At 35.3% G+C, this 26,684-nt stretch overlaps 1 protein-coding gene across 1 annotated transcript in view; it reads left to right on the top strand.

Annotated features, from left to right (window-relative positions):
• Positions 1 to 26,684, top strand: part of PXDNL (peroxidasin like) — a 456,288-nt gene that overhangs the window by 182,535 nt on the left and 247,069 nt on the right. Inside the window, exon 3 of the mRNA XM_017531766.1 lies at positions 916 to 987. Within this exon, the coding sequence (XP_017387255.1) occupies positions 916 to 987 (72 nt within the window). The remainder of the gene's footprint in view (positions 1 to 915; positions 988 to 26,684) is intronic.

The raw sequence follows: 26,684 nt of genomic DNA, 5'->3' as shown, positions 1-26,684 counted from the left end.
CTATTGGCCAAAACACTTCTGTTTTCCTAATTATTCATAAAATAACCCAACAAAACAAATATTTTATAATATACTAAAAATAAGTCCTGCAGCATTGGACTTTGGCAGTAGATTTTTAGAAGTTTTGGGGGTTTTAGACATTATAGGATATTCAGGAGTATGTGTGCCAATCTAATTAGCGGACTTTCCCTCTATATTTACACATTCCATAATAATTTAAATTTGAAAGAAATTGTAACTGTTTCTACCAGAAAAAAAAAATCTGTAATTTTCATTTGCCAGAGTGCATTTTCTGAAGCTTTCAAAGTTACTGAAAGGTGATTTTCTGTAACTTGTTTTACTGTTCAAATCCAATTTATTTCTGCCACCTGTTATTTTTCTCCCTGGATTTTTTAGAAATCAGTTTTGGACCATTGGATGGTACTATAATAAAAGCCTCACTTCCTATGGTGTAATTGATTCTTGGTTTGACAGTTTAACAAATACACAATGAAAGTCCACTGTGTACTAATAACTGTGATATTTATTTTTCCAAGGAAGATGCCTAAGCCTGAGTGTTCAATGCTCTCCATCTGTTTGTTTAGGAATATCTTCTTTTGTTACCATGACTATGTTGATAATTTTCCTTTTAGATGATATGCTTCAGGAAAACATGCATTTTACTTCCTGGATTGCAATGTTGTTTTAGGGTAATTTAATACATAAACATTATTTTTGAAAAGGCTTTGTGACAAATTAATGTTTTATATCACTTTTTTGAATAGTGAATTAAAAGTATAAATTTCCAAATTTAGTGAAGGATGTAAGTAAATATTTTTCTGTTGTGTAAAGCACTATGCTTAACAGAACTATTTTAATGTTTTGCAGAATCTGTTTCTCATTTAGGAATTATTTGTTTGTTTTTTGTTTTTTCAGTCTGCTGAACAACAACCAAATCAGAAAAATTTCCAGAAGTGCTTTTGAAGGACTTGAAAATTTGCTATATCTGTAAGTTGTAAGAAAAAGCAACAGTGGCTTATGGTGTTTATTGACTATTTTTGCCTTTTTGTGTTTACTTTAAATTAAAATAATTCTTTACTTTCTTGAAAAGCACTTTCAACCTTTATATAAAACTCACATATGAATGTCTTAAGTGCAATAAATTATTGCTTTCAATAGATTGTACGTCTGAAAACATTTGAATATTTATGCATATTTCTCTTGCCACAATTTCTAAATTGGAGAAAAATAAAAACAAAACAGTTTTCCAATATTTCACATTTAAAGCAAATTACTCCGTAATTGTAAGAAATTCCATACACCCCAGAAAAGGGGTTTTCTGTTTGCAAAAGAAGCTTTATGCCAACAACTTACTCATCCAAGACCTTTCAAAGCCAGTGAACACATTATAGTTAGGAACTTTAATAAACTTGGGTAAGAACCAAGTTTTGGAAAAATTAGCTCACAAATATGATCACTGACAATTGTCATGCTTTTTGTGTATTTTTGGTAAATGGGAATAAAGATATTTTAAACAGAAACATTGTTTGGACTCTGAAACATTGGTGTTTGATAATTTGAATGTTGGAGGACATGATTGGATACAGCAATGTTGGAGGCTGAAGAAACAGCCTACAAGGGCTTTTATCTCAGCTAGAGTGAGTGCTACAACTTTCTTTTTAAACAACGTTAAGGTGACAATGAACATTTTTATACAAAGTTATTCATTTGTAGATTAATTAAGCACACTACAAAAAGTTATTCTTTAAAAGAGAAGACACCATTCCAATCTTCAGCTCTGACCAAATTTATACAACTGTAGTATCTTCCCAAACCACTAAAATTCCTATGAAACCCCACGTCAAGAGCCTCAAAGCCTCCTGTGTTCAGCTGAGACACCCAGCCTAACATAGACGTCTTCCACAGCTCTGCTCATTATTGAGCCCTAAAATCTCAGTTTCCTCTTAGGTCAGTCAATTTCATCCACTCACCTAACCTTTCATAACAATCTAACATACCATCTTAGCCAATTTTCAGCTGATGTAACAAAATACCACAGACTAGGTAATTAATTTAAAAAAAAAGTTTATTTGGCTCATGGTTCTAGAGGTTGAAAAGTTCAAGACTGTGGGGCTGCATCTGGACAGGGCCTTCTTGCTGTGTCATAACATAGTGTTAGAACAAACTAAGACAGAAGACAGAGAGAGCCAAATTTCTGTGACAACCAACTTGCTCTTATGATAATGGCATTAACCCATTCATAAGGGAAGAGTCCTCATGACCTAATCACCTCTTAAAAGTCCTACCTCTTATCATACATTGGAAATTAAATTTCAATGAGTTGTAAAGGGAACACTAAAACCATAGCACATGCCCATCGAGTACATGCCATTCTTTATTTCCATACTTTTCACATTACAAAGGATCCTTCAAACCTTGGTAGTATATGAAGCCTGCTCCTTGTTAGTGAAGGAGCTTGACCTTCTCCCTGTGTTTCATCTCGATCTTGCTCTGTAGTTTTCTACTCATTGTCCTGTCAAGAGTAACTCCCTTACAGTAAAACAAACAAATTAACAAAACAATAACCTTTATGGCTTTCAAATACCAGTTTAGAAGGAATATCATTAGGAGTGCTAATATGCAATGAGAAAATATAGTAAAATGACAGTTATTAGCAGGAAATTAATTTTGAATAAGACAAATGTTCAGTGTTGCAGAGGCTTGGATCAATTACATACACAAATGTATTCTATACTCTGAGTGAGAACCAAAAAATCATTTCACACAACTTCTAATCAATGCTCTGGTCAATTAAAAACACTACTTATCAAGTGCAAAAAGTCTCTGGGCTTCTGTAAGATACGTTATTTAAAAGGAAAGGGTGACAAATGTGTGAAGCAGTACATGGTGAACACTTTTATGTGCCCACTGCAGTAAATTTTGCCATGTTTTCAATCACATTGCCAAGTAAGCATTGCCTTTCAGACCAAGGAATTTTGTGGAGAAAGAGGATTGTGAGTTAGAAGACCCATTCAATGCATACAATACCTGCAAGTTCTTATATCTTTTTCTTTGCTCTTTATACTTGATCCACTGTTGTTTTATTTCTTCAAATATGGTAAGCACTGCCTTTCCACTCTCTCCTTGGGCATGTCCGGCTTGTTGTTTGTTACTTGGCTTTTTTCCCTTTCTTGTCTGAGCTTTAATGTCATGTCCTCCAGGAATCACCTTAAGTCAATCAATTATTCTCTTTTTCTCCCTATCATGATGCCCTGTGTATTTCATTTCATGCATATACCAAAAAAGTTCATTTTTTTCTTATCTATTTGTTAACTTATTTATTTTCTGATTCCCTCACTAGATTCTGTGAAGTCAGGTGGCCATGCTCTCCTTATTTATCATGTATATCAGCATCTAGAAATGGTATCTAGAACACAGAAACTAATCATTAAATATTTGTTGAACAAATGTATGAACATAAGGTACTCAATAAATGCTTGATATTTGTTTAATTAACACTCTTAGTTACATTGAGTTAATTATTCTTGAGAGGAATGATAACACTATTAAATGCCTCTGCTGTTTCAACAACATGTGTATTTATCAATTATTTATAGCGTGCATTTTCCCAAAGATTACAAGTATTCATATTACATGAAGTAGTCATAGTGCTTGTATATTAAGGAGGTTAATTTTCATTAGACTATTCATACCACAAAATTGCAGTTTTACCCTGCCAAACACAAAGGATAGCATATCTTTTCCTCTAAGACACAAGCATTTGTAAACTCATCTGAAAGTCTAATGTGTTTTGACCCAAAATGTATCTCTGATCCCCCTGGGCAAAAATAAATTGAAATGTCTTAGGACAAGTTGTGCTTTTAAATTAAAAAGAAAAAAATACAACGGTTGGAGAATATATTTGGGTACAGTGATTCATTTAATGTTAGCTGAATTTTAGAGCTAAGATACATTGAAGATCTAAGAGGAAAATGCTCCTTTTCTTTGGTTTAGCAGACAAAGTTTAGCTCCTTTTTTTTGATTTAGCAACCCTTAAGAATACCATTTGTGACATTCATTATTTTTAACTGTTTGACTTAATCTAATGATAAACTCCAAAATAAAATACATTTATTCAGGAACATCTTGGCATCCAAATAATAATAATCTTCTTATTTATGGGCATTGATAATGATATCAAATCACTGTAATACAAAATGTGATAATAGTCATGTTACTTAAGGGCACTGATAATTTCACAAGTTTTGAATTTACCCATGGGGCAAAGTCTGATGCATCTCTGCGTATGTCTGAGATAAACTCAGCATCAATTGCTAGCATTGAAAGAGGAAATTTATTCCACATTCAAATCTGTGATTTTGTTTCTGGCCATGGTTCTCATTCTCTAAGTTTACTATTTTCTCTGAATTATGGCTTCTTCTTCCTATTAGCACAGCTCTGAGCAGCTTTGTCCTTGTGAACCCTGTTACTGAATGCTGCTCCTTCTGCACAAACTCACCTACTTAGATCATTGGCTGAAGGCGTCACTTGCAATTGTATTCTCAGCAGTGACCTTTTCCATCTCTTTCCAGTTTCTTTGAGTTTATTGGGAGTCTGCCCCATTCCTATTGTAACCTATAGATAAAAAGAGTTTTAAAAAAAATGTTAGGGAAGTAATTGCCATTGAAGAATGTGACCTTTAATAGTGTAAGCTTGAAGGACACAACTCTCACCAGTTCTGAAATCTCTCACTCCCTGGGTTTTAATGGGAACCTTAACAAAATAAGTGCACTTTTTTGAGATTTCCAGTCCACTTTCTTAGCTTTTGCTGTGAAACAACCCACTGCAGAATTTAGTGACTTAAAACAATCAAATATTTTAATCTCATGATTGTTCCGTGGACTAATGAGACAGTTCTTTTGGTCTAGGCTGGCTCAGACCTTCTGGTCTAGCATGACTTCATTCACATAGCTGGCAATTTCTCAGTATCAGCTGGGATGCCTTTCTTTTCCATGTGGCTTCTCTTTCTCTAGCCAGGTACATTATGCTTGCTTACACGATGATCTTATCCCTATTGTAGCCAGGGATGAGTTCTTTCCACGCCTTTCTTGGGTCATGTTTGCTAGTGTCCTATTTGGCCTCACTCAAGCCACACGACCAAATTGAAATTCACTACTGGAGAAACAGGCTCCATGTTTTGATGGATGAAGCAGCTTAATCACCTTGCAAAGGAGGATGAATCAGGGCTGGGGGGAATTTTTTGCCATTTCTGCAATCTGTCACATTCATAAACGCCTGGGGCTTCCAGGAATTGAAGTACGGGTTGTAATCACAATCAAGCACATCTTGGGTTAGTATCCAGGATGGGTTATGCAAAGGGTGCAATATGAGCTCAAAGCGAAAAGGGGTTATATCTATGTGGAGCCCCACAAGGTGGAGGGGCAGGTTGGACTTGATTGCAGGAGCAGGAGGATTGTGAGAAAATCCAGCCAACAGCCTGGTATGTTTGTGTTATGGCAAGTAACTTTTAATGAATGCATGGGAGGACCTGAATGGCGCATGACGAGAAATAAGGCTGGCAAGTTTGACAAGGACCAAATCATGGGGGAGGAGGGTTTGTGTGTCAAGCTTTCTGTTTCCATGGAGTTAGCTCTTACTTACATCTACTCACTCCAAATCAGCCTCCCTTCCTACTACTCCACTAAAGGTTCTTTGATGAAGGCCATTCATGTTGTTAAACATACCATTCTGTGTTTATGCTTAATCATGAGACCTCATGGTTTCCTGTGTTGACTGTTCACCCTCTGATCTCCTTGTTGTTCGTAATATTGCACGTTCCTGGTGTGTTGTTTTCTGACTTGCCTGCTCAGACACCTTCACCTAGAGTTCTCGCCCATGCGCTGTTCTCTTTTCACACTTTACACCTCCCTGTGGTGGAACATACCTGCTTCCATGGTATCAGTCATTATCTAGGTGCTCCTGGCTCCCAAATCCTTATTTCTAGCCCGGATTGCTTTTATGTTTCCTAATCCATACATATGCATTTTCTTATGCAATATTTCCACTGATGTGTCCCACAGGAGCTTCAAACTCAACATGACTTAAATTTAACTTACTATCTTTCCCTTTTAAACCCACCCCTTCAAATGTGCTTCTTATTTTGAGAAATGATGACAGACTCACACAGTCACCCATACTAAATATCTGTGCATCATATTGGCATTCTCCCACTTTCTCTGCTGCTGTTTCTAGTTAGTTGTTCAGTCCTACAGATTCTAGGTTAACATTGCTTTTTTCCCCTCCTATCCATCCCCACTGTGCTGCCTTCCTTTCCATCCTCTGTATGTATCATGCTTGGCTGAACAAAACGTTATTTCTTTGTCCAAGTCTTTCCTTTTCTAAATCTCTGAAAGGTGACGAGTCATCTTTTATTTAAAAAAAAAAAAAAAAGACTTGATTAGCCCATTCTTCTGAGAATCCTTCAATGGCTCCCATTGTTCTGGGGATGAATAAAATCTCATTAACAGAACATACAAGATTCAACTTTATTTATATCTTCAGCCTTCATGACAATCACCTCCTCTAACTCTGAGCTCTAAAGTTCCTGGTATATGATATTTGATATCCTTCTGAATTGCCACCTTCACATATTCTCCTGGCAACTGGATTATGCTGGGATCTTATGTCTTCCTGAAAATACTTCCTGCTCTATGACTCTGATGATCACATAACAGATCACTTATTTTCGCCTACTATGTTATTAGCGAAAAATGTTGTCAGTAATCTGTGCAACAAACCTGTAAGATTTTACATATGGGATAGATGAACACTGTAATTAATTTTGCCAGTGATGTAAATGTGAAAATATCAGAGCTTTCTGAAGAACACATGTGGGAACAGAAGCAGAGCAGGCACTCTGGGGTGGGAGTGGACAGCGGTGACTTGTCTCCCACCCTGGCTGGGAAAGTGTGACCTGCCTTACGGAGTGGGGCGGTTTGGTCTACTCAGCAGCTTTATCTACTTAGAGAAATAACTGCATCAAATGATCATAGCTCAGGGAGAACAAGCATTAGCATCATCCAGCTCTGAATCTATTTTCATCAAGCATGCCGATTGTCATCTGAATCTCATACAGATTTGCCATCAGGGAAAGAATGTGCTGACTACCTGAGAAAAATAGCCCAATCTTCAAGGAAGTAACATTTCTTGTTAATTAATTGATTTATTGACTAGTTTTTTTAAGTATAACTTTGGATAGGGAAAATTAATTTCCAAAAGAATAAAATACATTTAGATGCTCTGACTAAATTCATTTTGTAGGCCAGATTGAGACACCTCTGGAAGGTCCTCTTTGGGCCACTCATCCAGCCTTCCTTCACATCTATCATTTCTCTCTGTACTTGCAACTACTTTCTCTTTGTGAACATTTTGTAGCATTACTTTATAATGTTGACATATAAGTACTTTGTCAGCATATTTTGATTAAGAAATTTTAGTTTTCATCCATGTGTTCATCCATCTATTCAGCCATCCAACTATCACATAATAAACACCTACCATGCCGTGCCAAGTACTGTCCTAGGTTCTAGGTAAGCAAAAAAGATTTGACTCTGTCCTCATAAAATCTGTGAATTGATATAGTAGAGAAATATTATTCATTCATTTTCTATCTTAATATTCTAATAGTAAATCACCATTTCCTGTGCAGTTGGAGGCACAAATGTCCAGAATGAGATTCAGGAAATTTGAGGAGGGAAGAGGAGACATTAAAAATAGTGCCACAGAAATGCAAAAAATATGAGACTGCTATGAACAACTATACACCCCCAAATTTGATAACCTAGAAGAAAGACATTTCTAGAAATGTGCAACCTCTCAAGATTGATGAGGAAGCTCTTGCTTCCTTTCTCCACGTGTGATGCTGGCTCGCCCTCTGCCTTCTGCCAGGACGGTCAGCTTCCTGTGGCCCTCACCAGAAGCCCAGCAGATGCTGGCGCCATGTTTCTCATGCAACCTGCCAAACTGTAAGCCAAAGTAAAACTCTTTTCTTTATATATTACCCAGCCTCAGTTATTCCTTTATAGCTATGCGAATGAACTATCACCTAAAAATATTTTGGCACCTGGCTCTTAGTACTTTTCAATCTAATCACAAAATTTACTTTGGTTCCCTGTGGAAAAAAAGATTTAAATAATTGAATGTCATATACCGTGACAACCATGTTTTTCAGATTTTAGTGTCAGGTGATATTTTCTACCCCAGACTAAACAACACATTTATAAAATTTCTTCAACGTAACTATTCTATTCTGCAATTGATTATATGCAGATTAGCCACCATTTACCAGGACTTTCTTGAGAGTGAAAGCAGGCACTGCTAACAATTATACCAGTATAGAAGATATAAATCAGGGATGTCCCAAGCAAATCAAACCTCTGGTCATCCTAAATATATAAGACTAATTTCAAATGTCTGCTTTAACATAGGATAGCTGATTGTGACTATCTTACTTTTGAGGGATTTGAAGCATATAATTTTATCACAATTGATGAAGTCATTTTTAAAAATCCATCATTCTACATTCCATCTGCTCACATCATAAAATCAAAAGTAAGGGAGTAACAAGTGATAAATACCAGTGTTACTAGGCATCAGATAAGGTAAAGCAGGATCTCTTAATCATAATCTCAATATAATCAATTGCTAGCATGGTCGAGTTCTAGTGAGAGCTTTCTTCCTTGCAGACCACCACCTTCATTCCTCAGTACACGTGCTATGGAATAATCCTATCGGATTAGAATCCCACCCCATCACCTATTAACTCTATTTTACAAAAGTCCTGTCTCCAATACAGTCAAATTTGAGGTTAGAGCTTCAATATGAATTTTTGGTGGATAAAATTCAGTCCATAGCTGCATAGGAAACCTACAAGTATACTTTTTATATGTACACATACATTTTAAAAAATTACATTATTTTGTAAACTGCTTTTTAAAAAACCCTAATATATTCTCATGTGTTCCATGTAATTAAATTTTTCTATGACAGCTAAAAAAAGATGGGTGAGGGAGAAATTGAAAATCTGAACAGGTATATGAGTAAGGATATTGCATCAGCAATGAAACATCTCCCATCAAAAAAAGCTGAGAACCTCATGGCTTCACAGCTGAATTCTAGCAAACATCAAACATTTCTATAACTAATGCCAATCCTTCTCAAAAATCTTTCAAAAGATTTAATATTAAGGAATACTTCCAAACTGCTTTTATGAGACCAGCATTGCTCTGAAATTAAAGCCAGGCAAGGATGCTACAAGAAAAGAAAATTGGAAACCAATAACCCCGACGAACATGGATGTTTCAATTTGACTCAAAACTCTTTGATGCTAATTTTATGCTTTTATGAATTTCTCATGAAGATAACGTATTTCATTTCATTTTCTGGTACATTTTAATTTTTTTTAAAAAAATAATTAATTTTTTTTTTGAGATAGAGTCTCTGTCACCCAGCCTAAAGTACAGTGGCACCATCTTGGCTCACTGCAATCTCCGCCTCCCAGGTTCAAGCAATTCTTGTGCCTTAACCTCCCAAGTAGCTGGGATTATGAACACACACCACCATGCCCAACTAATTGTTTTTATTTTTAGTAAAGATGGGGTCTCACCATGTTGCCCATGCTGATCTTGAACGACTGAGCTCAGGCAATCTGCCCGCCTTGGCCTCCCAAGCATATAAACTGTTTGGTAATAAAAGCTCAAACTTATGGATGATTGGGGTCAGTTATATTGTCCCCCTAGCCAGAGTGACCCAAGGCTATAAGATTTCTTTTCCTCCAGATATTTTTCTTGCTCTTTCCTCTTTCCTGATTTTTCTTTGATTTCAGGCTACTCAAGTCCAGTTCTTCTAATCAGTCACCTTCTGCCTGTTACCTACTCACCAGGGTGGGGACAATAGGGACAGAATCCTATTCAGGTTTGAGAAAAAAGGGGGAGAAATAGCCTCAGCATGGCCTTGTATTGTATATTTGCTAATTATGCAAAAATGTCTTTAGAATTTGTCTTCTATCATGCATCCATTTCATGAACAGCCAGCTGCTCACATCCTTTATATAACTTTTCTAGATTTCCCCAACCAGGGGCATTTCTCACATGTGAGACATTATTTATTTTTCTCTCCCTCTGATTTCAGTATTTGAGCTTGCCATATAGCTGTTGTATCCTTCCAGTCTATGAAGTGAAAAGCTACTTGGTATCAGGGTATTTATTAACTACTTTTGTCTTTCAGGCAATGGTATGCAATCCCTGGTACTTACAAATGTTAAATAAATAATTATTAAAATCAACTGTATTTTCAATCTGTAGAATGGATGACTTTGGTGGAACATGATATTCAAAAGTCTAATGAACAGATGTGTGGAACAAATTAGTTCTGTATGATGAAATGAGTCGAATTAATCTTAATAGTTCCAGAAAACGGAATTTGGACTTAGATTGAGTTACATGGAAAATGATTTCAGTTATTAATTGATTTCAATCTCCATTCATTCAACAGACATTTTTAAATAAAATTTTTTATTCTGAGATAATTATAGATTCACATGCAACTGTAATAAATAATACACAAAGAGACAACATCTACTTTTATCCAGTTTCTACCAATGATAAATATAGCAAAAATATAATACAACATATGACCAGAATACTAGCATTGATACTGTCAAGATAAAGAACACTTCCATCACCCAAGGTCCCTCATGTTGCTCTTTGATAGCCACATCAACTTCCTTCTGCCCACCTCCTCTTCAAATCCTGGCAGCTACCAGTCAGTTCTCCATTTCCACAGTTTTATTTAAAGAATATTATTTAAATGGAAACATAAAATATTTAGCCTTTTGCACTTGCCTTTTGTCACTCAGCATCATTCTCTGGAAAGTCATCCTGGTTTTTGCATAATACGAATAGTTTATTACTTTTTATTGCTGAGAACATTTCATGGTATCAATATGTCAGTTTAACCACTCACCTGTTGAAAGACACCTGATTTATTTCCAGTTTCTGGCTATTAAGAATAAAAATCTTTAGGGTGTTGATTAAAATTGCTTCACACGTAAATAGAAATTTACACAACTATTTTTGGGTGAATTTAATTTTTTTATTCTCTAGAATAAACATCCTGGAGTGTGATTGCTGGGTCATACGGTAATTGGATGTTTAGTTTCAAAGATACTGATAAATTGTTTTCCAAAGTAGCTGTACCATTTTATATTCTCACTTGTACATGATCTAGTTTCTCTGCACCCCCGCCAACATTTTGCATTCTCACTATTTTTAATTTTAGCCATTCAGATATGTGTATAGGAATATCTCATTGCAGTTTTAATTTATACTTCTCTAATGGCTTAATGGTGTTGAACAACTATCATGTGCATTTACCATCTGTTTATCTTCTGTTCATGTCTGCTCATGTCTTTTGCTTAGCTTCTAATGAGATTGTTTGTGGGTTTTTGTACTGTTAAGTTTTGAGAGTTTTATGTTCTAGAAATTAGTCCTTTATCAGATACATGGTTTTCAAATACTTTCTTCTAGTCTGTAACTTGCTTTTAATCTTCCTAACAGGTTCTTTTGAAGAGCAGGTGTTTTCATTTTGATGAAGTTCAATTTATCAAAGTTTTTGCCTATGGATTATATCTTTGGTGTCAAGTTTCACAGTTCTTTGGCTAAGGATCTTTCCAGATTTTCTCCTGATTTTCTTTTCTTGAAAGATTTAGAGTTTACATATTTACATTTAATTCTGCAACCCACTTAGAGTTAGTTTTCATATAAGGTGTGAGGCTTAGATCAAGTCTTTTTGTTTTGCCATGAATGTTCAGTACCTCCTGTTAAAAGATTTTCTTTCCTCTACTGAATTGTTTCTGTACCTTTGTAAAAAATAAGTTGGCGATATATCCCTCTATATATACCTCATGTTCTATATATACCTCATGGCTATGTATACCTCATGTTCTGCACATGTACCCCAGAACCTAAAGTGCAATTATATATATATATATATATAAATGAAAAAATATTCTTTTCTATCTTTAGTCATTGTCTTTGCTTGGAAGCCTTTAATAGAATTTTATAGAATCTATTAATAGAATCATTCCTGTTTTCTTTTGATTTATGTTTCAATGACATAACTTTTTCATACTTTTACTTCCATGTCATTTTACTTGACCTCATTTTCTTATAGACAGCATATAGCTGGTCATATTTCAAAATTTGTTTTGCCAATTTTTATCTTTATCTTTTTGAGAGGGAGTCTCACTCTGTCACCCAGTCTGGAGTACAGTGGCATGAACTCGGCTCACTGCAATGTCTGCCTTTCAGATTCAATCAGTTCTCCTGCCTCAGCCTCCCAAGTAGCTGGGACTACAGGCGTGCACCACCACACCTGGCTAATTTTTGTATTTTTAGTAGAAACAGCATTTCACCATGTTGGCCAAGCAGGTCTCAAACTCCTGATCTCAAGTGATCCACTCACCTCTGTCTCCCAAAGTGCTGGGATTACCGGACTAATGTTCATCTTTTAATCAGTGTGTTTAGACTATTTTTATTTAATGTAATTATTGCTATATTAGGGTTTAAGTTTCACATTTAAATTTTTCTTTTCTCTTTATTTTCTCTGTTTTTTGTGTTTTCCTTTTTTTCCCCCCCTTCCTGTTGGTTACTTGCATATTTTTTAGAATTTTACTTTGATTTATCTGTTAGTGTTCTTATGTCTTTGTGCCGCTTTTATTGTGGGTGCTCAGGTATTAAACACATAAACATAATTTATCAGTCTCTTCACGTATCATTCTGTTTATTTAAGTATAAAAATCTTTTCTTCTCTTAAATCCCTTTACCCTCTCTGATTTGTAATATAATTGCCTTAACTATTTTCTTTACATACATTGAGAATTACTTCAGAAAATGCTATTATTTTTGATTCAATTATCAATCATAATTTAGGGTGCTGAAGAGAAAAAATAAAATGTATTTATCCAGAATTTTTTCTCTTTCTTTATTCTTTCTTCCTGATGCTTCATATTTTCTTCTTTTATTATTTTCTTTCCACTTAGAGAATTTCATCTAACCATTCCTCCAAAACAGCTCTGCTGTTGACAAATGCTATTAATTTCCCCTCATCTGTGAATGTCTCGGTTTACCTTTATTCCTAAAGAGTGTTTTAGATAGATATAGGATTCTGAGTTGACAAGTCTTTGCTTTCAGCACTTGAAAAACGTGTCAATACCTTTTGCCTCTGTGGTTTCTGATGAGAAATCTGCTGTCATTCCTGTGATTCTTCCAGCTCTCTTTCCTCTCTCACTGCTTTCAAGATTTTCTTTTTCTTTAGTTTTCTGGTATTTGAATATGAAGTACCTTGGTTTAGATTTTTTTGGGTTTACCCTGTTTAGGGCTCACTCAGCTCCTTGAATCTGTACATTTATCTCTTTTGCTAAAATTGGAAGTTTTCAGTCATTATTTCTTTAAAGACTTTTCAGCCTCATCCTTTTTTCTTCTCTCTTCCTAGGACTGTTTTGAAAAATATCAGACGTTTTTTATTATAGTCCCACGAGTCCCTGAGACTCTGTTTATATTTTACTGTCTATGTTCTCTCTGTTGTTCAGATTGAGAAATATCTATTGCACTGTCATCAAGTTCACTTCTGTTTCCATTGTCCTCTCCATTCTGCCTCTGACCCATCCATTGAGGTTTTTTTTTTGTTTTTACATCAGTAGATAAGTATTTTTCAGTTCTAAAGTTTCTATTTGTGTCTTTTTTATATTTCCTATTTATTTTTTAAGGCGGTTATTAAAACGTTTATTTCCAGCTTGTTTGTGATTGCTTCCTGAGGCATTTTTACGATGTTCTTTTAAAATTTCTATCATATAATCCTAACATCTTTGTCATCTTGCTGTTGTCATCTGTATTACTTTGCTAAGGTTGCGGTAAGAAAGCCACAGGCTGGGTGGCTTACAGTAGAAATATATTTTTGGTCTCTTCTAATGGCCCTGTCCTTGGCTGACAGAATGGCTGTCTTCTCTCTTTGTCTTTACATAGTCTGTCCTCTGTGTCTGTGTCCTAATCTCATTTTCTTCAAGACTCTAAGGGTACTAATTTTATAAGATTAGGATCCATCTGTATGACCTTGTTTTACCTTAATTTTTTCTTTAAACATCTTATTTTCAAATACAGTCACATTCTGAGATACTGAGGGTTAAGGCTTGGACTTCTTTGCGGGGGGAAGAGGAGACCCTGGATCTGATTTGAATTTTCTGTTTTAGCTGACTTCCTCCCATGTTACTGTCATAGGAAGGAATGCCGCCTCGTTATCATTAGGTGCAGGTAGGAGCCCAGTTTTCCTATACGGCTTCCATTGATATCCACACAGTGGTTGGATTCCTTGTTACTTCTAGTTGGAGTTGGGAGTGCTGGCTCTCCACTGATACTTTCTTTGCTAAGAGGGCTATAAATGCTTTATTATTGTTCCCCATATGAACTTCACTGATATCATGTAGTGGGGGTGGTCTCATCACTGCTTCATAGTGGTTGGAATACTGACTATCCACTGGTTCTCCTCTGACACCATTCTAGTGGGGAGCAGGAGGGAGAGCTCTTTATTGCTGGTTTAGGGTGGAGGTTGAGGCTTTCTATATGGTCTGTACCGATACCAGAATGGGTTTCATTATTATCACCATTGAGAACGAAAATTTCAGATCCTAACTTTACCTTCTCTGACAACACAGCCACAGGGGTGTTGGGTGCCTCAACATAGCCATACCAGGGCGAGGATTTAGGATCCCCAGTTGACTTTTAATGGTATGTGTGGGAGTGCAACCATAGTTTCTTCTGTAGTGTTTGGCTAGAATAGAATTTTTATTTTCTAAAAGTTTTCTGTCTTGCTAGAATTCTTTCTTTCCTTGTTTGGATTTCTTGTCAGCTGCACTCACTGGTATTTTCTAGGTTTTTGCTTCTTCAGCTATAAGTGTGAAATAAATGAGCAAAAAGAAAACCTAGAAAATTACCACTGTGTCATTTCTTGGGCCCTGAATTTTGTTTTCTACCTTGTAGAGTCTTCTTATGTTTGTCTTATAGGTAATGTCCAAGATTTCTAGTTGTACTTAGTGGGATAGATATGAGAAAGGCACTTCTGAGCATCTTTTACTTCACGTGTGTGTGTGTGTGTGTGTGTGTGTGTGTGTGTGTGTGTGTATGTGTTTAAACAAGGGGAACTAGCTAATAATCACAGCTCTCCAATATGTGATAACATTTTATTCTTTAAAATGTGGTAAGACATATATAACAGAAAATGTACAATTTTAATCATTTTAGTATCATTAAATGCTGCTTAGTACTTAATGTTTAGTATCATTAAGTACATTCATGATATTGTGCAACTATCACTGCTATCCATTTCTAGAATGTTTTCATCATCCCAAACAAAAACTATACTCATTAAACAATAACCCTCTATCCCTCCCGCCTCTCAGCCCCTCATAACACCCGTTCGGCTTTCAGTCTCTCTGAATTTTTCTATTCTAGACACTTCATGAATAATTAAGTATTTTCAGCTTGATTTCTGATTCATTTCATTCTGGGTAATGTTCTTATTAAGATTCATCTATGTTGCAACATGTATCAGAATTTCATTTCTTTTTAAGGCCAGATAATATTCCATTGTACAGATATACCATATTTTGCTTAAGTGCAGCAGGTCTGTACAATGATATGTATATATTCTGGCTATTATGAATTATGCTGCTATGAATATTGCTTTGCGGGTATCATCCCTGCTTTCAATTCTTCTGGTATATAACAGAAGTAGAATTCCAAAATTTCTTTACGTGTAATCATTTACTCACTGATTACTTATATTAATTTACATACAAGTGCTGCTTAACTTATGATGGAGTTATTTCCTGATAAACCCATTATAAATTAAAAATGTTGTATGTAGACAATGCATTTTTTATTTATGCTGCTTTTAATTTACGATGGGTTTATCTGGATGTAACCCATGGTAAGTCAACAGCATACTGAGTGCATACAGCTTTTGTACTGTAATAAAAGGAAACTATTGTAAGTAAGGGATCGTTTGTTATTCATTCACTTATTCAACACATTTCTTGATTATCATTTGTTTGCCAAACACCTTACTGATAGTAATTTTTAATATCTTACATTTTTATAGTGTCTTGCAAAATATTTCTATAAGTATCTCACTGAATTTTCAGATTAATCTTATGATTTGATGTATTAATACTCTACACAAATAACCTTAATATTCTGGGAGTTCTATAACTGAGTCAAAACTCACATTTCTGTCCTGTAATATTGAGCTTAACATGCTTTTGGCTGACAACCTTGAGATTTTAAAGCAAAGTTTAGATTATCATTTGAGAAGAATGTTCTAAAGATAAGTTTTTTAGTTCAAAACTCCAGAAACTTTGCCCTTAGAAGGAGTCTTATAGATTATGTATAAGCCATTTTCTGTGGTTTAAATATCATTTTAGCTTAAGCCTTATTTTTAAAGTTGGCCACAATCTCTCTCAAAATGACATAATCAATGTAAATGCATAACGTAAATACATGGGTATTTAATGAAACATGTCAACATAACATTCTTATTAAATTACTTATTTTTCATGCATATATATTATCTAAATATATTTTTTGGGTTCTGTGAGGATGTTTCTCAACTGGTGACTGTATCCTTGGAGCTTGCTGGAAATAATCTAATAGTTCATTTCCAAAATGAATAAATGTTGAATCAAAAATGATGATTTAAGTCTTGGCTTTGATTGTTGTAGAACTAAAATAAATTTGTTGTTGGAAGATCACACTCTAATCTCAAATGAAAATATTTCTGGAATGTTTATACATGTTAATAGATAGAATTTTACTGTCACTGGCTTATCTGACTTTTTTCAGAAAAAAAGGGCTCATATAAGTGGTGAATAATTTTGAATTGTCTTTTTTTGAATTACTTTTAAGATCTTTGGAAATTAGTGAATTATTGTATTCTGAAATAATGCAGAACACAGTTTTAGGATATAGGAGAAACTTTAATTCATCCCCAAATATAGTGAGACTAGAAATGGCTTCGCACAAACTTTCCCTGTTTAAAGACTATTGTGTATATATAGTTTGTTTTAGTTACAATATATGTAATACATTTTGAATGTATTGAATTATGAGTAAGAATTTCATATTGTATTTCTCATTTACCATTTTGTACAATATATATCTACTTCCTTGACCCTTATGCAGTCTAGCTTGAATATTAGAATTACTGAATGAGCAAAATGTAACATTATGAGTGTACACTATTATCAGTAAACCTACATGAATAGTGGAGAAAGGGACAGGAGACAGCTTCCCACGGCCGTATCGTTAAAAATAGAAATGCTTCATATTTGGTGGGTTTTCATGTTACTGACACCATTATTAGGAAGAATTCAGAGATGAAAAGGAGGAGGAGGCAATGATGAAAGAAAAATCAAAGGTTCTTTTTTTCTCTCTCTCTTTTGTTTCCTTTCTTTTCTTTTTTAAAAGCATAATGTCAGTTTAGTTTCTCTTGATGACAATAGACCAAAACAGATGATAAAAACACAAACAAACTGCTCAGGTAGATGTAAATATCATAGAATTAATGCTGACTAAGGCTGACCCAATGGCTCAGAAAATTTCACCAAGAGCCTAGTTCATCTACATCTCTCAAGATGGGTGGGCCTCTCCCGAGTTTAATTCATCCTTTAGCTCTACCTAGTGGACCCCAACAGCGCCATGGTTTCCCCTCTGGTTAGCAACAGTTCTCTGCCAGACTCTTCATACTGCCCCATCCAGGGAAAAGGATGGAATTCTTCTGACGGCTCATGAGAAAGAGATTAAACTGTTTTAATATAAGAGAATCTCAGCAAATGTCTCTTTGTGTCTCACTGCTTATGTCTTTCCCTGAGCCAGTCACTGCAGCCCGAGGCTGGATATAAACCCTGTAACTAAGAAATGAGGAGGCTGGTGCTGCCAAAGCTGCTCTGCAGCATCGCATTGATGCCAGGCAGCAAATGCACACGCAGAAAATTGTGCCATTTTCTGTAAAACATCTAAATGCATTATTTACCGAGAAAAAGCTGTAACTCTTTTTTAAACTGTCTCAAGCAAGGCACTTTAGAAGATTTTCATGATCATGTATCTCTGATGTGTTATTGTTAGAAACATGGCTTTACAGAATTAAATTAGCTGTCAGTTTTGCTGGAGTATTAGTTTGATTTTAGATTTACACTTTTTCCTTACATAGAATTATCTTCCTTTCAAAATGTTTTAAATATTTTAATGGTTTAAAAATTATGATGAAGAAATATGGTAATAAAGCTATCTCATAATTCAGTAGTACCAAAAGTTTTAAGTTAATGTTACTTTTAGATAGCATTTTTACATCTTGGAAGAAATTGCTAATCATTTCTGAAAGGATAATATTGAATATGTTGCTTTTAAATAAAGAAAATGTTAATTTGCCTTCATAGAGTAACATACAATTGTCATGCTTGTTTATCTCTGTATATTCGTTATAAAATTTTTGAAAGGACAAAAAGTGTGTGTTTCAGTTATTAGCACCCTAATCTTTTTATATTTGCTCTCCAAATTTTACTTTGAAAATTTGTAGGCATGCAGGAAAGTAAATACCTGTAAAACCACCATTGAATGGAAATTAATTAGAAATTGGCACATTACATATTTGTATGTATTATACATTTTACTGAACCATTTGAAAATAAGCTGTAAGACACCTTTCAGTACTTAAAAATTGTTTACCTCAGTTCCTGTTGCATGATATGTAATTTCTACCTTTTAACAAAAAATTATAAGGAAAGTTAAAAAGCAAGAAAAAATGCAGTCAGAAGAGAGAAAGCTGGCATCAGAACTAGACTCAGATTCAGCAGAGATTTTGGAATCATCACTCAGGAATTTCAAACAACTATATTAATGTGCCAAAGAGTCTAATGGAAAAAGTGGACAACATGCGAGAACAGGTGGGTAATTTAAGCAGAGAAACAGAAACTTTAGGAAAGAATGAAAAGGAAATGCTAGAAATGAAAACACCGTAACAGAAGTTAAGAATGCCTTTGATGGGCCCACCAGTTGACTGGATATGGCTGAGGAAATAATCACTGACCTTAATGATATGTCAATAGGGACCCCCTACGCTGAAATGCAAAGAGAAAAATGATGGAAAAATGAAACACAATACTCAAGAAAGGCAAAATAATAACAAAAGTTGTAACATTCATGTAATAGAAATACCAGATCAGAAGAAAATGTGAAAGGAGAAAAACAAATATTTGAAGTAATAATGACTGATAATTTTTCAAAAATAATGGCAGATGGGAAACACAGATCCCACAAAAGCTCAGAGGACACAAAGCAGAGTAATTACCAAAGAGTCTACACCTAATCATAGCCTATTCACATTGTAGAAAAACAGACAAATAATTAAATCTTGAAAGCCAGGGGTCAAAATCACCTTGTCTGTAGAGGAACAAGGATACAAATTACACTGGACTTCTCAGAAACCATGCAAACAAAAAGAGCATGAAGTAAAATATTTAAAATGTTGAAAGTGAAAACCACCAGTTTAGACTTCTGTATTGATAAAAATCCTTCAAAGTGAAGAGGAAATAATGACTTTCTTAGACAAACAAGGATTGAGGAAATTTGTCACCATTAGACCTGCTTTGCAAAAAATGTTTAAAAAATCCTTCAAAGAGAAGGGAAATAATATGGATCTGAAACTCAGATTTATATGAAGAAAGGTAGAGCAATAAGGAAGGAATAAATCAAGATAAAATGTAATCTTTTAAAAATTCTTAATTGATATAACAGGTAAGAATTTGTTCAGAATAATAATAGATACAATGAATTTTGTAGCTTATGGATAAGTAGAATGACAGGAATAGTTGTTAAAAGGAATAGCAAAAAGGAATTGGAAAAACAGTCCTTCATATGTGTGGGTTTCACATCCATGAATTTAGCCAATCACAGATTGAAAATATTGGAAAAAAATTGCATCTGTATGAACATATACAGACTTTTTTCTTGTTATTATTCTCTAAACAGTTCAACAACTATTTACATAGGATTCTATATTGTATTAGGTATGATTAGTAATTTAGAGATAATTTGGGGTGTAAGGAGGATATGCATAGGCTAAATATAAATGTCACATTATTTTATATCAAACTTGAGCATCTACAGATTTTGGTGTCCTTAAGAGGTCCTGAAACCAATTCCTTGTGGATCCTGAAGGATGACTGTACTCTGTTATAAGGTACCAGCCCTACCCATGAAGTAGTATAATGTTACCTGAAAGTAGACATCATGTTAACTGTAAGCCTATGTTAATGTTAATAGTATTTTTTAAAGAAGAATAGTTGATATAGGCATGCAAGCATAATTGATATGCTAAGAGTGAAGAGAAAATTGAAATATGTGAAGTGCTCAATTAAAATTAGAGAAGGCAGAAAAAGGTGAAGATTAAAAAGTGCAATAAATAAAAAATAATTTCAAATATGGTAGCTATGTACTCAATCACATCAATAGTTACTTTAAATGTGAATGGTTTAAATACACTAATTAAAAGATAGAGACTGACAGAGTAGATTAAAAAAGGAGATTCAACTATACATTGACTAAAAGAAACCCACTTTAAAAAGAAATTATAAATAGATTAAAAATAAAGAGATGGAGAAAGTTGTATCATGCTTCCACAAGTGAAAAAAAAAAACTAGAGTAACTATATTAACTTCAGATAAAGCAGACTTAAGGACAAAAACAAAAAGTATTCAGGGATAAAGTGAGCATTATGTAATGATAATGGGATTCATTCTCCAAGAAGACACAACAATCCTTAATGTGTATGCACCTAACAGTGAGGCAAAAACTGTTAGAGCTGAAAGAAGAAATAGAGGAATCCACTATCATAGTGGAAGGCGTCAACATATCTCTATCACTACTTGACTGATCCAGCAGGCGGAAAACTAGTAAGGTATAGTTGAGCTGAACAGCACCATCAGTCAACTGGGCCTAACTGAATTTTATAGAATATTCCATCTAATAACAGCACAATACACCTTCTTCTTAAGCTCACATAGAACATTCACCAAGAAGGATCATATTACAGGCCGTACAACATATCTCATCTAATTATAAAAATAGATAACATGCCATCTCTAGTGAACCATAGATGTTAAAAGAATAATGAAAGGATAATATTAGCAATTCTAAGCCCACAAATTTGGTAACTTAGATGAAATTGACTGATTTCTTGAAAGACACAATCTGCCAAACCATACCAGAAGAAAGAGATAATCTAAATAGATCCCTATTTATTAAACAAATTGAATAGATAATTAATCACCTTCCAAAACAGAAAGCACCAGATTCAGATGATTTTACTGGTTCACTAGAGATGGCCCCATTTTATGTGTGATATTACTAATTTGTGTTTATTCTTTTTTTTTCTTCACTATTCTGGCTGGAAGTTTGTCAATTTTCACAGTTTTTTCAAAGAACCAGTTTTTAACTTTTGTCAAATTTCTGCATTGTTTCTCATTTTCACTTTTATTGATTTCTGCTCTGTTTTGTAATTATTCCTTTCTTCTGCTTGTTTATGTTTATATTGCTCTTGTTTCTCTTATCTCCTATGACTGGAAGTCTATATTATTGATTTTATATATTTTTTTCTTTTCTAATATATGCATTTAATGCTATATCTCTAAGGACTGCTTTCACTGCATCCCACGAAATCTGTTAAGTGGTATTTTTACTTTTATTCAGTTCAAAATACTTTTAAATTTCTTTTGAGACTTCTTTGATCAGCCTGTTACTTATGCATGTGTTTAATCTGTAAATATTTTGTTATTTTCCAGCTACCTTTCAGTTATTAATTTCTAGTTTAATTCCCTGGTGGTTTGAGAACATTTTTTGCATGTTATCTATTTTTATAATTAAATGAGATATGTTGTACAGCCTGTAATATGATCCTGGTACCTATTTCTTACTGTTCTCCATCTGTCGGCATGCCTCTACCTCTAAGCCAGTGTTTTTCAATTATGTTTATCCAGACTCCTTCTCCACAATGAGGAATCAATAGTTGGTTTTCTGCTACTGCCCATTAGCTGAAATCATTTCGTTGCTTGTCTTTCTGGAGTTTGTGTTATGAAATCAGTGAGTATTTTGAATGTGTTCATTCAAACTACATGCGACTCTCCACTCAACCCCACCCCATCCCATCCTACCTTGAGAGTCACTGCTCTGAACCAGGGTTCTCCAGCTTGTGCTCTCACGGATCTCAGAGGAAATGATCCTAGGACCCAACTGGAGAAATCACATGAAAAGTTAAGCATAGTTGGTCTTGGTGTCACATAGATCAGAGGCACAAGTGCAGAAGCTGTGAGCATGTGGAACGCGCTGTTATTTAAGCTGGCCATCCAGACAATCCTGAATACTGTGTATCTATTTGATTTAGAGTACCAGCAAAAATTAAAGCAAAAATGTAAAACATTTGAGAAAATTGACAGCTCCCTACCCCAAGAGTACATCTGTGAAAGAGGCCCATACACTTTGAAAACTGAAGACTCCCTTATCATGAAATTTGGCTGTTCCAGAATTGTAAGATTGTTAATTCCCTTCTTCAATCTCTAGTGAGAACACTTAATTTCTTTTCTAATAAAAAAATGCCTATAGATGGAAAAAAAAAAAAAAAGACCATCCTGGCCAACGTGGTGAAACCCCATCTCTACTGAACTGAACTGAAAATAAAATAAAAGTTGGAAAGAAAATAAATTCTATGCATTATAATCAGTCCCATTACCACTTCTTCTGACCCTCACATAGTCCCAAATTTGGCCAGTGGAAGACGCTTCCGGCTAACTCTTTTGTCCTTTTGACATAATCCCATTAGATTTTGAGTGCTTTTTGTCAAACATTGTGTCACATACTTTTGTTGCCTCAGACTGGGAAGCAGCCATGCCTTCAAAGAGTTGGATTTCTTCTAGTGAAAAATAGTATTTGAAAATAAAATCTGAATAGCAAGTGTCCTTTTATACTGGGAGGTAATTAAATGTAAGATCTTTTAGAAAACAAGATTTCAATTTCCTTGACATTTCATGTAGTCAAATATCATTATTTCATGACTTCTAGATTTTGTGTGCATAGAAACAACTTTCCAACTTTGAATTAACAACTAGATTTACTTCACATTTTAAGTTCTTTTGCATTTTTATTTTCACATATATTATTACTTTACGATCTGCATGGAATTTTTATAGATGATATAAAGTTAGATTGCTCTGTAATGCCTTTTAAACACATTCAGTGGAGCATGAGACCACACAGAGACTGAGACACACAACTTTTGCTACTTACTATGTAGTTTTTCACCTGGAAATACGTTTACAATGGGGTGCATATCAAGAGTGAATTTATCAGTCTGTGTATTGAGGAGTGCAAAAAACAATTTTCTTTTTGTAAGCCAATTCTTATTTTCGACCTCATTCCACATAATGGCAGAAAACGTCTGGGTCCAATTTGGGTAAACTTATCATTTAGGGTAAATAGAGTTGATTCAGAATCTCCTTTCCTTATTATTTTCCCTCTGTTCAATCTAAAATGCTGTTATGAAATGAATGTTTGTGTCCTCCCAAGACTCCTATGTCGAAGCCCTGAGACCCAGTGTCATGGTATTTGGAGGTGGAGCCTTTACGAGGTAATTGGGTTTAAATGAGATCATGAGACCCTGAACTGGGAGTAATGCTTTTGTTGTTGTTGTTATTATTGTTGTTGTTTGAGGCAGAGTCTTGCTCCGTTGCCAGGCACCAGGCTGGAGTGCAGAGGTGCGATCTCTGCCCAATGCAACCTCTGCCTCCCAGGTTCAAGCAATTCTCCTGCCTCAGTAATGCTTTTAAAGGAGGAAGAGCCATCAGGGCTTGCTCTTGCTCTCTCTGTGCCATGTAAGGCCACAGTGAGAAGGTGGCTATCTGCGAACCAGGAAGAGAGACTTCAGAACCTGAACAGTGCCGGACCTTGATCTTGGACTTTTCAGCCTCTAGAACTATCAGGATAGAAACTGGTATTGTTCAAGCGATCCAGTCTATGCACTTTTGTTGTGGCAGCCTGGGCTGGCTAAGATGGCTGCTTAGGCCTCATATGGCTTCATGAGACCTCTAGGTTGTTTTCATGGAGGCATTAGGTTTGCTCTCTAGTCTGTGATCATTCTCACTCTGTGAGGTGGAACACAAGTCTAGGTAGCCCTTGAGCATGGTCATGCCATCTGGGGCTACTCTGTTTCTTTCTTTTCACAGAGCTGCAAGAGCAAACCAATCTTTACTGTGATATCCCATCACTGCAACTGCAGCTCCCTTGCAGGTCTATGACTCTTGGTGTCACGTCTACCCACTATAAGTCCTGCAAAAACCTTTGTCTCCCCCACCGCATTAGAGAGCTCAGTGACTTGTCCGGTCAGTTTTATGCCTTGATGCATCTTGCAGCCATCTGGGTGCCTCTATGGTCCCGTGGTAGATTAGAAACCTACCTGTGATGTCTGTCATCTTCCAGAGCAACCATCAGGAAATGGGGGCATAGACTCTATTCTCGCCGCTACCGACTATTTTTTTTTTTTTCTTTTTTTTTTTTTTTTAGGCAGGGTTTCGCTCTTGTTGTCCAGGCTGGAGTGCAATGGTGTGATCTCGGCTCACTGCAACCTCTGCCTCCTGGGTTCAGGCAATTCTCCTGCCTCAGCCTCCTGAATAGCTGGGATTACAGGCACGTGCCACCATGCCCAGCTAATGTTTTGTATTTTTAGTAGAGACGGGGTTTCACCATGTTGACCAGGATGGTCTCAATCTCTTGACCTCGTGATCCACCCGCCTCGGCCTCCCAAAGTGCTGGGATTACAGGCGTGAGCCACTGCGCCCGGCTATTTTGGTTTTTATTAATCTTCTCTTGGAACTAATTCTGTGTTTGATGGGGACGGTTTAGGCTTTTCATTGCTCCCTTCTATAACACCCCTTGGTCCAATAGCCCAATAATTTCTATCTACACTGAGAGGGTGGAGTGAAAATTTTAATACATTAGTTCAGCAAGCATTTCCCCAGACTTTTGGGAAATAGCTATTGAGATTTAAAAGGAAAAAAAAAAGATATTTGTTTTCTATGATTTCATTCTTGTATGTTATTATTGGGGCCCCAAAATTTGACACTTATTTTGGAATTAGAGAAAGAATGTTTAGTTAGCTAAAGAAACTTAATGAAGCATGGAGGGATAAAATAGGTTGGTTAACATCTTCCAGTTGTTAACGTATAAAGTAACAAAATACTTTATGCACTAAATATCATTTTTATAAAAAATAGATAACCCAAAATATAAGACAACAACATTTTAAAAGTAATGTTATCCAGAGTGAAGAGCATGTAGATGAATTTATTTCTTTAAAATTATATATTTTATAAAGTGATATAATTGTTTACTCATATAATAAAAATAAATAAGCAACATATCAATATATAATTATCTTAGAAAATATTGAAATATGAAGAAGAACAATGAAGAAAATAAAATTGAACAAAACCCCAGGCCTGTTGTCACTGTCAATGTTTTGGATGTAGTTTTGATTTTTATGCAGACACAGTTATTTGACATAATTTAGGTCATTTTGTATGTCCTTTTAACGCTTAAAAAATTTATTTGTGGTAAAAAATACAAAACATAAAATGTATCATCCTAACCATGTCTAAATGTATGACTTGGTATTATTCAGTATATTCACATTGTGGTGTAATCAATCACTAGGACTTTTTAATCTTGCAAAACTGAAATTCTATACCCATTAAACAACTCTCCATTTCCTTCTCCTTGGAGCCCCTGACAACTACCATAGAGTAGATGAGTTAACCACTCTATCTTCCTCATACAACAGGAATCATATAGTATTTGACTTCTTGTGATCGGCTTGCTTTACTTAGTGTAATTCCTCAAGGTTAATCCATTTTGTAGGATGTGTCAGAATGTCTTTCCTTTTTCTAAAAACAATTTAATTGGGCTGGGCGCGGTGGCTCAAGCCTGTAATCCCAGCACTGTGGGAGACCGAGGCGGGTGGATCACGAGGTCAAGAGATCGAGACCATCCTGGTCAACATGGTGAAACTCCGCCTCTACTAAAAATACAAAAAATTAGCTGGGCATGGTGGTGCGTGCCTGTAATCCCAGCGACTCAGGAGGCTGGGGCAGGAGAATTGCCTGAACCGGGGAGATGGAGGTTGCGGTGAGCTGAGATGGCGCCATTGCACTCCAGCCTGGGTAACAAGAGCGAAACTCCGTCTCAAAAAAACCAAAACAAACAAACAAAAAAACAAAACAAATAAAACCATTTAATTAAATTTATTTTTAGGAGAGATGAGATCTTGCTATCTCATCTTTCCAGACTGATCTTGAACTCCTGGGCTCCAGTGATCCTCCTGCCTTGGCTTCCCAAAGTGCTAAGACTGAATAATATCCCATTATATGCAAATACCACATTGTGTTTTCCTATTCACCCACCAATGGACACAGGTTGCTACCACCTCTTGGCTATGTGAGTAGTGCTGGTGTGGAACATGTGTGTGCAGATATCTCTACTTTCTTTTTTTTTTTT

This window comes from Cebus imitator, unplaced genomic scaffold, assembly GCF_001604975.1.
Source record: "Cebus imitator isolate Cc_AM_T3 unplaced genomic scaffold, Cebus_imitator-1.0 Scaffold73, whole genome shotgun sequence".
NCBI classification, from domain to species: Eukaryota; Metazoa; Chordata; class Mammalia; order Primates; family Cebidae; genus Cebus; species Cebus imitator.
Note: the sequence above shows the minus strand (reverse complement) of the source record. Positions and strands in the feature narration are given on the sequence as shown.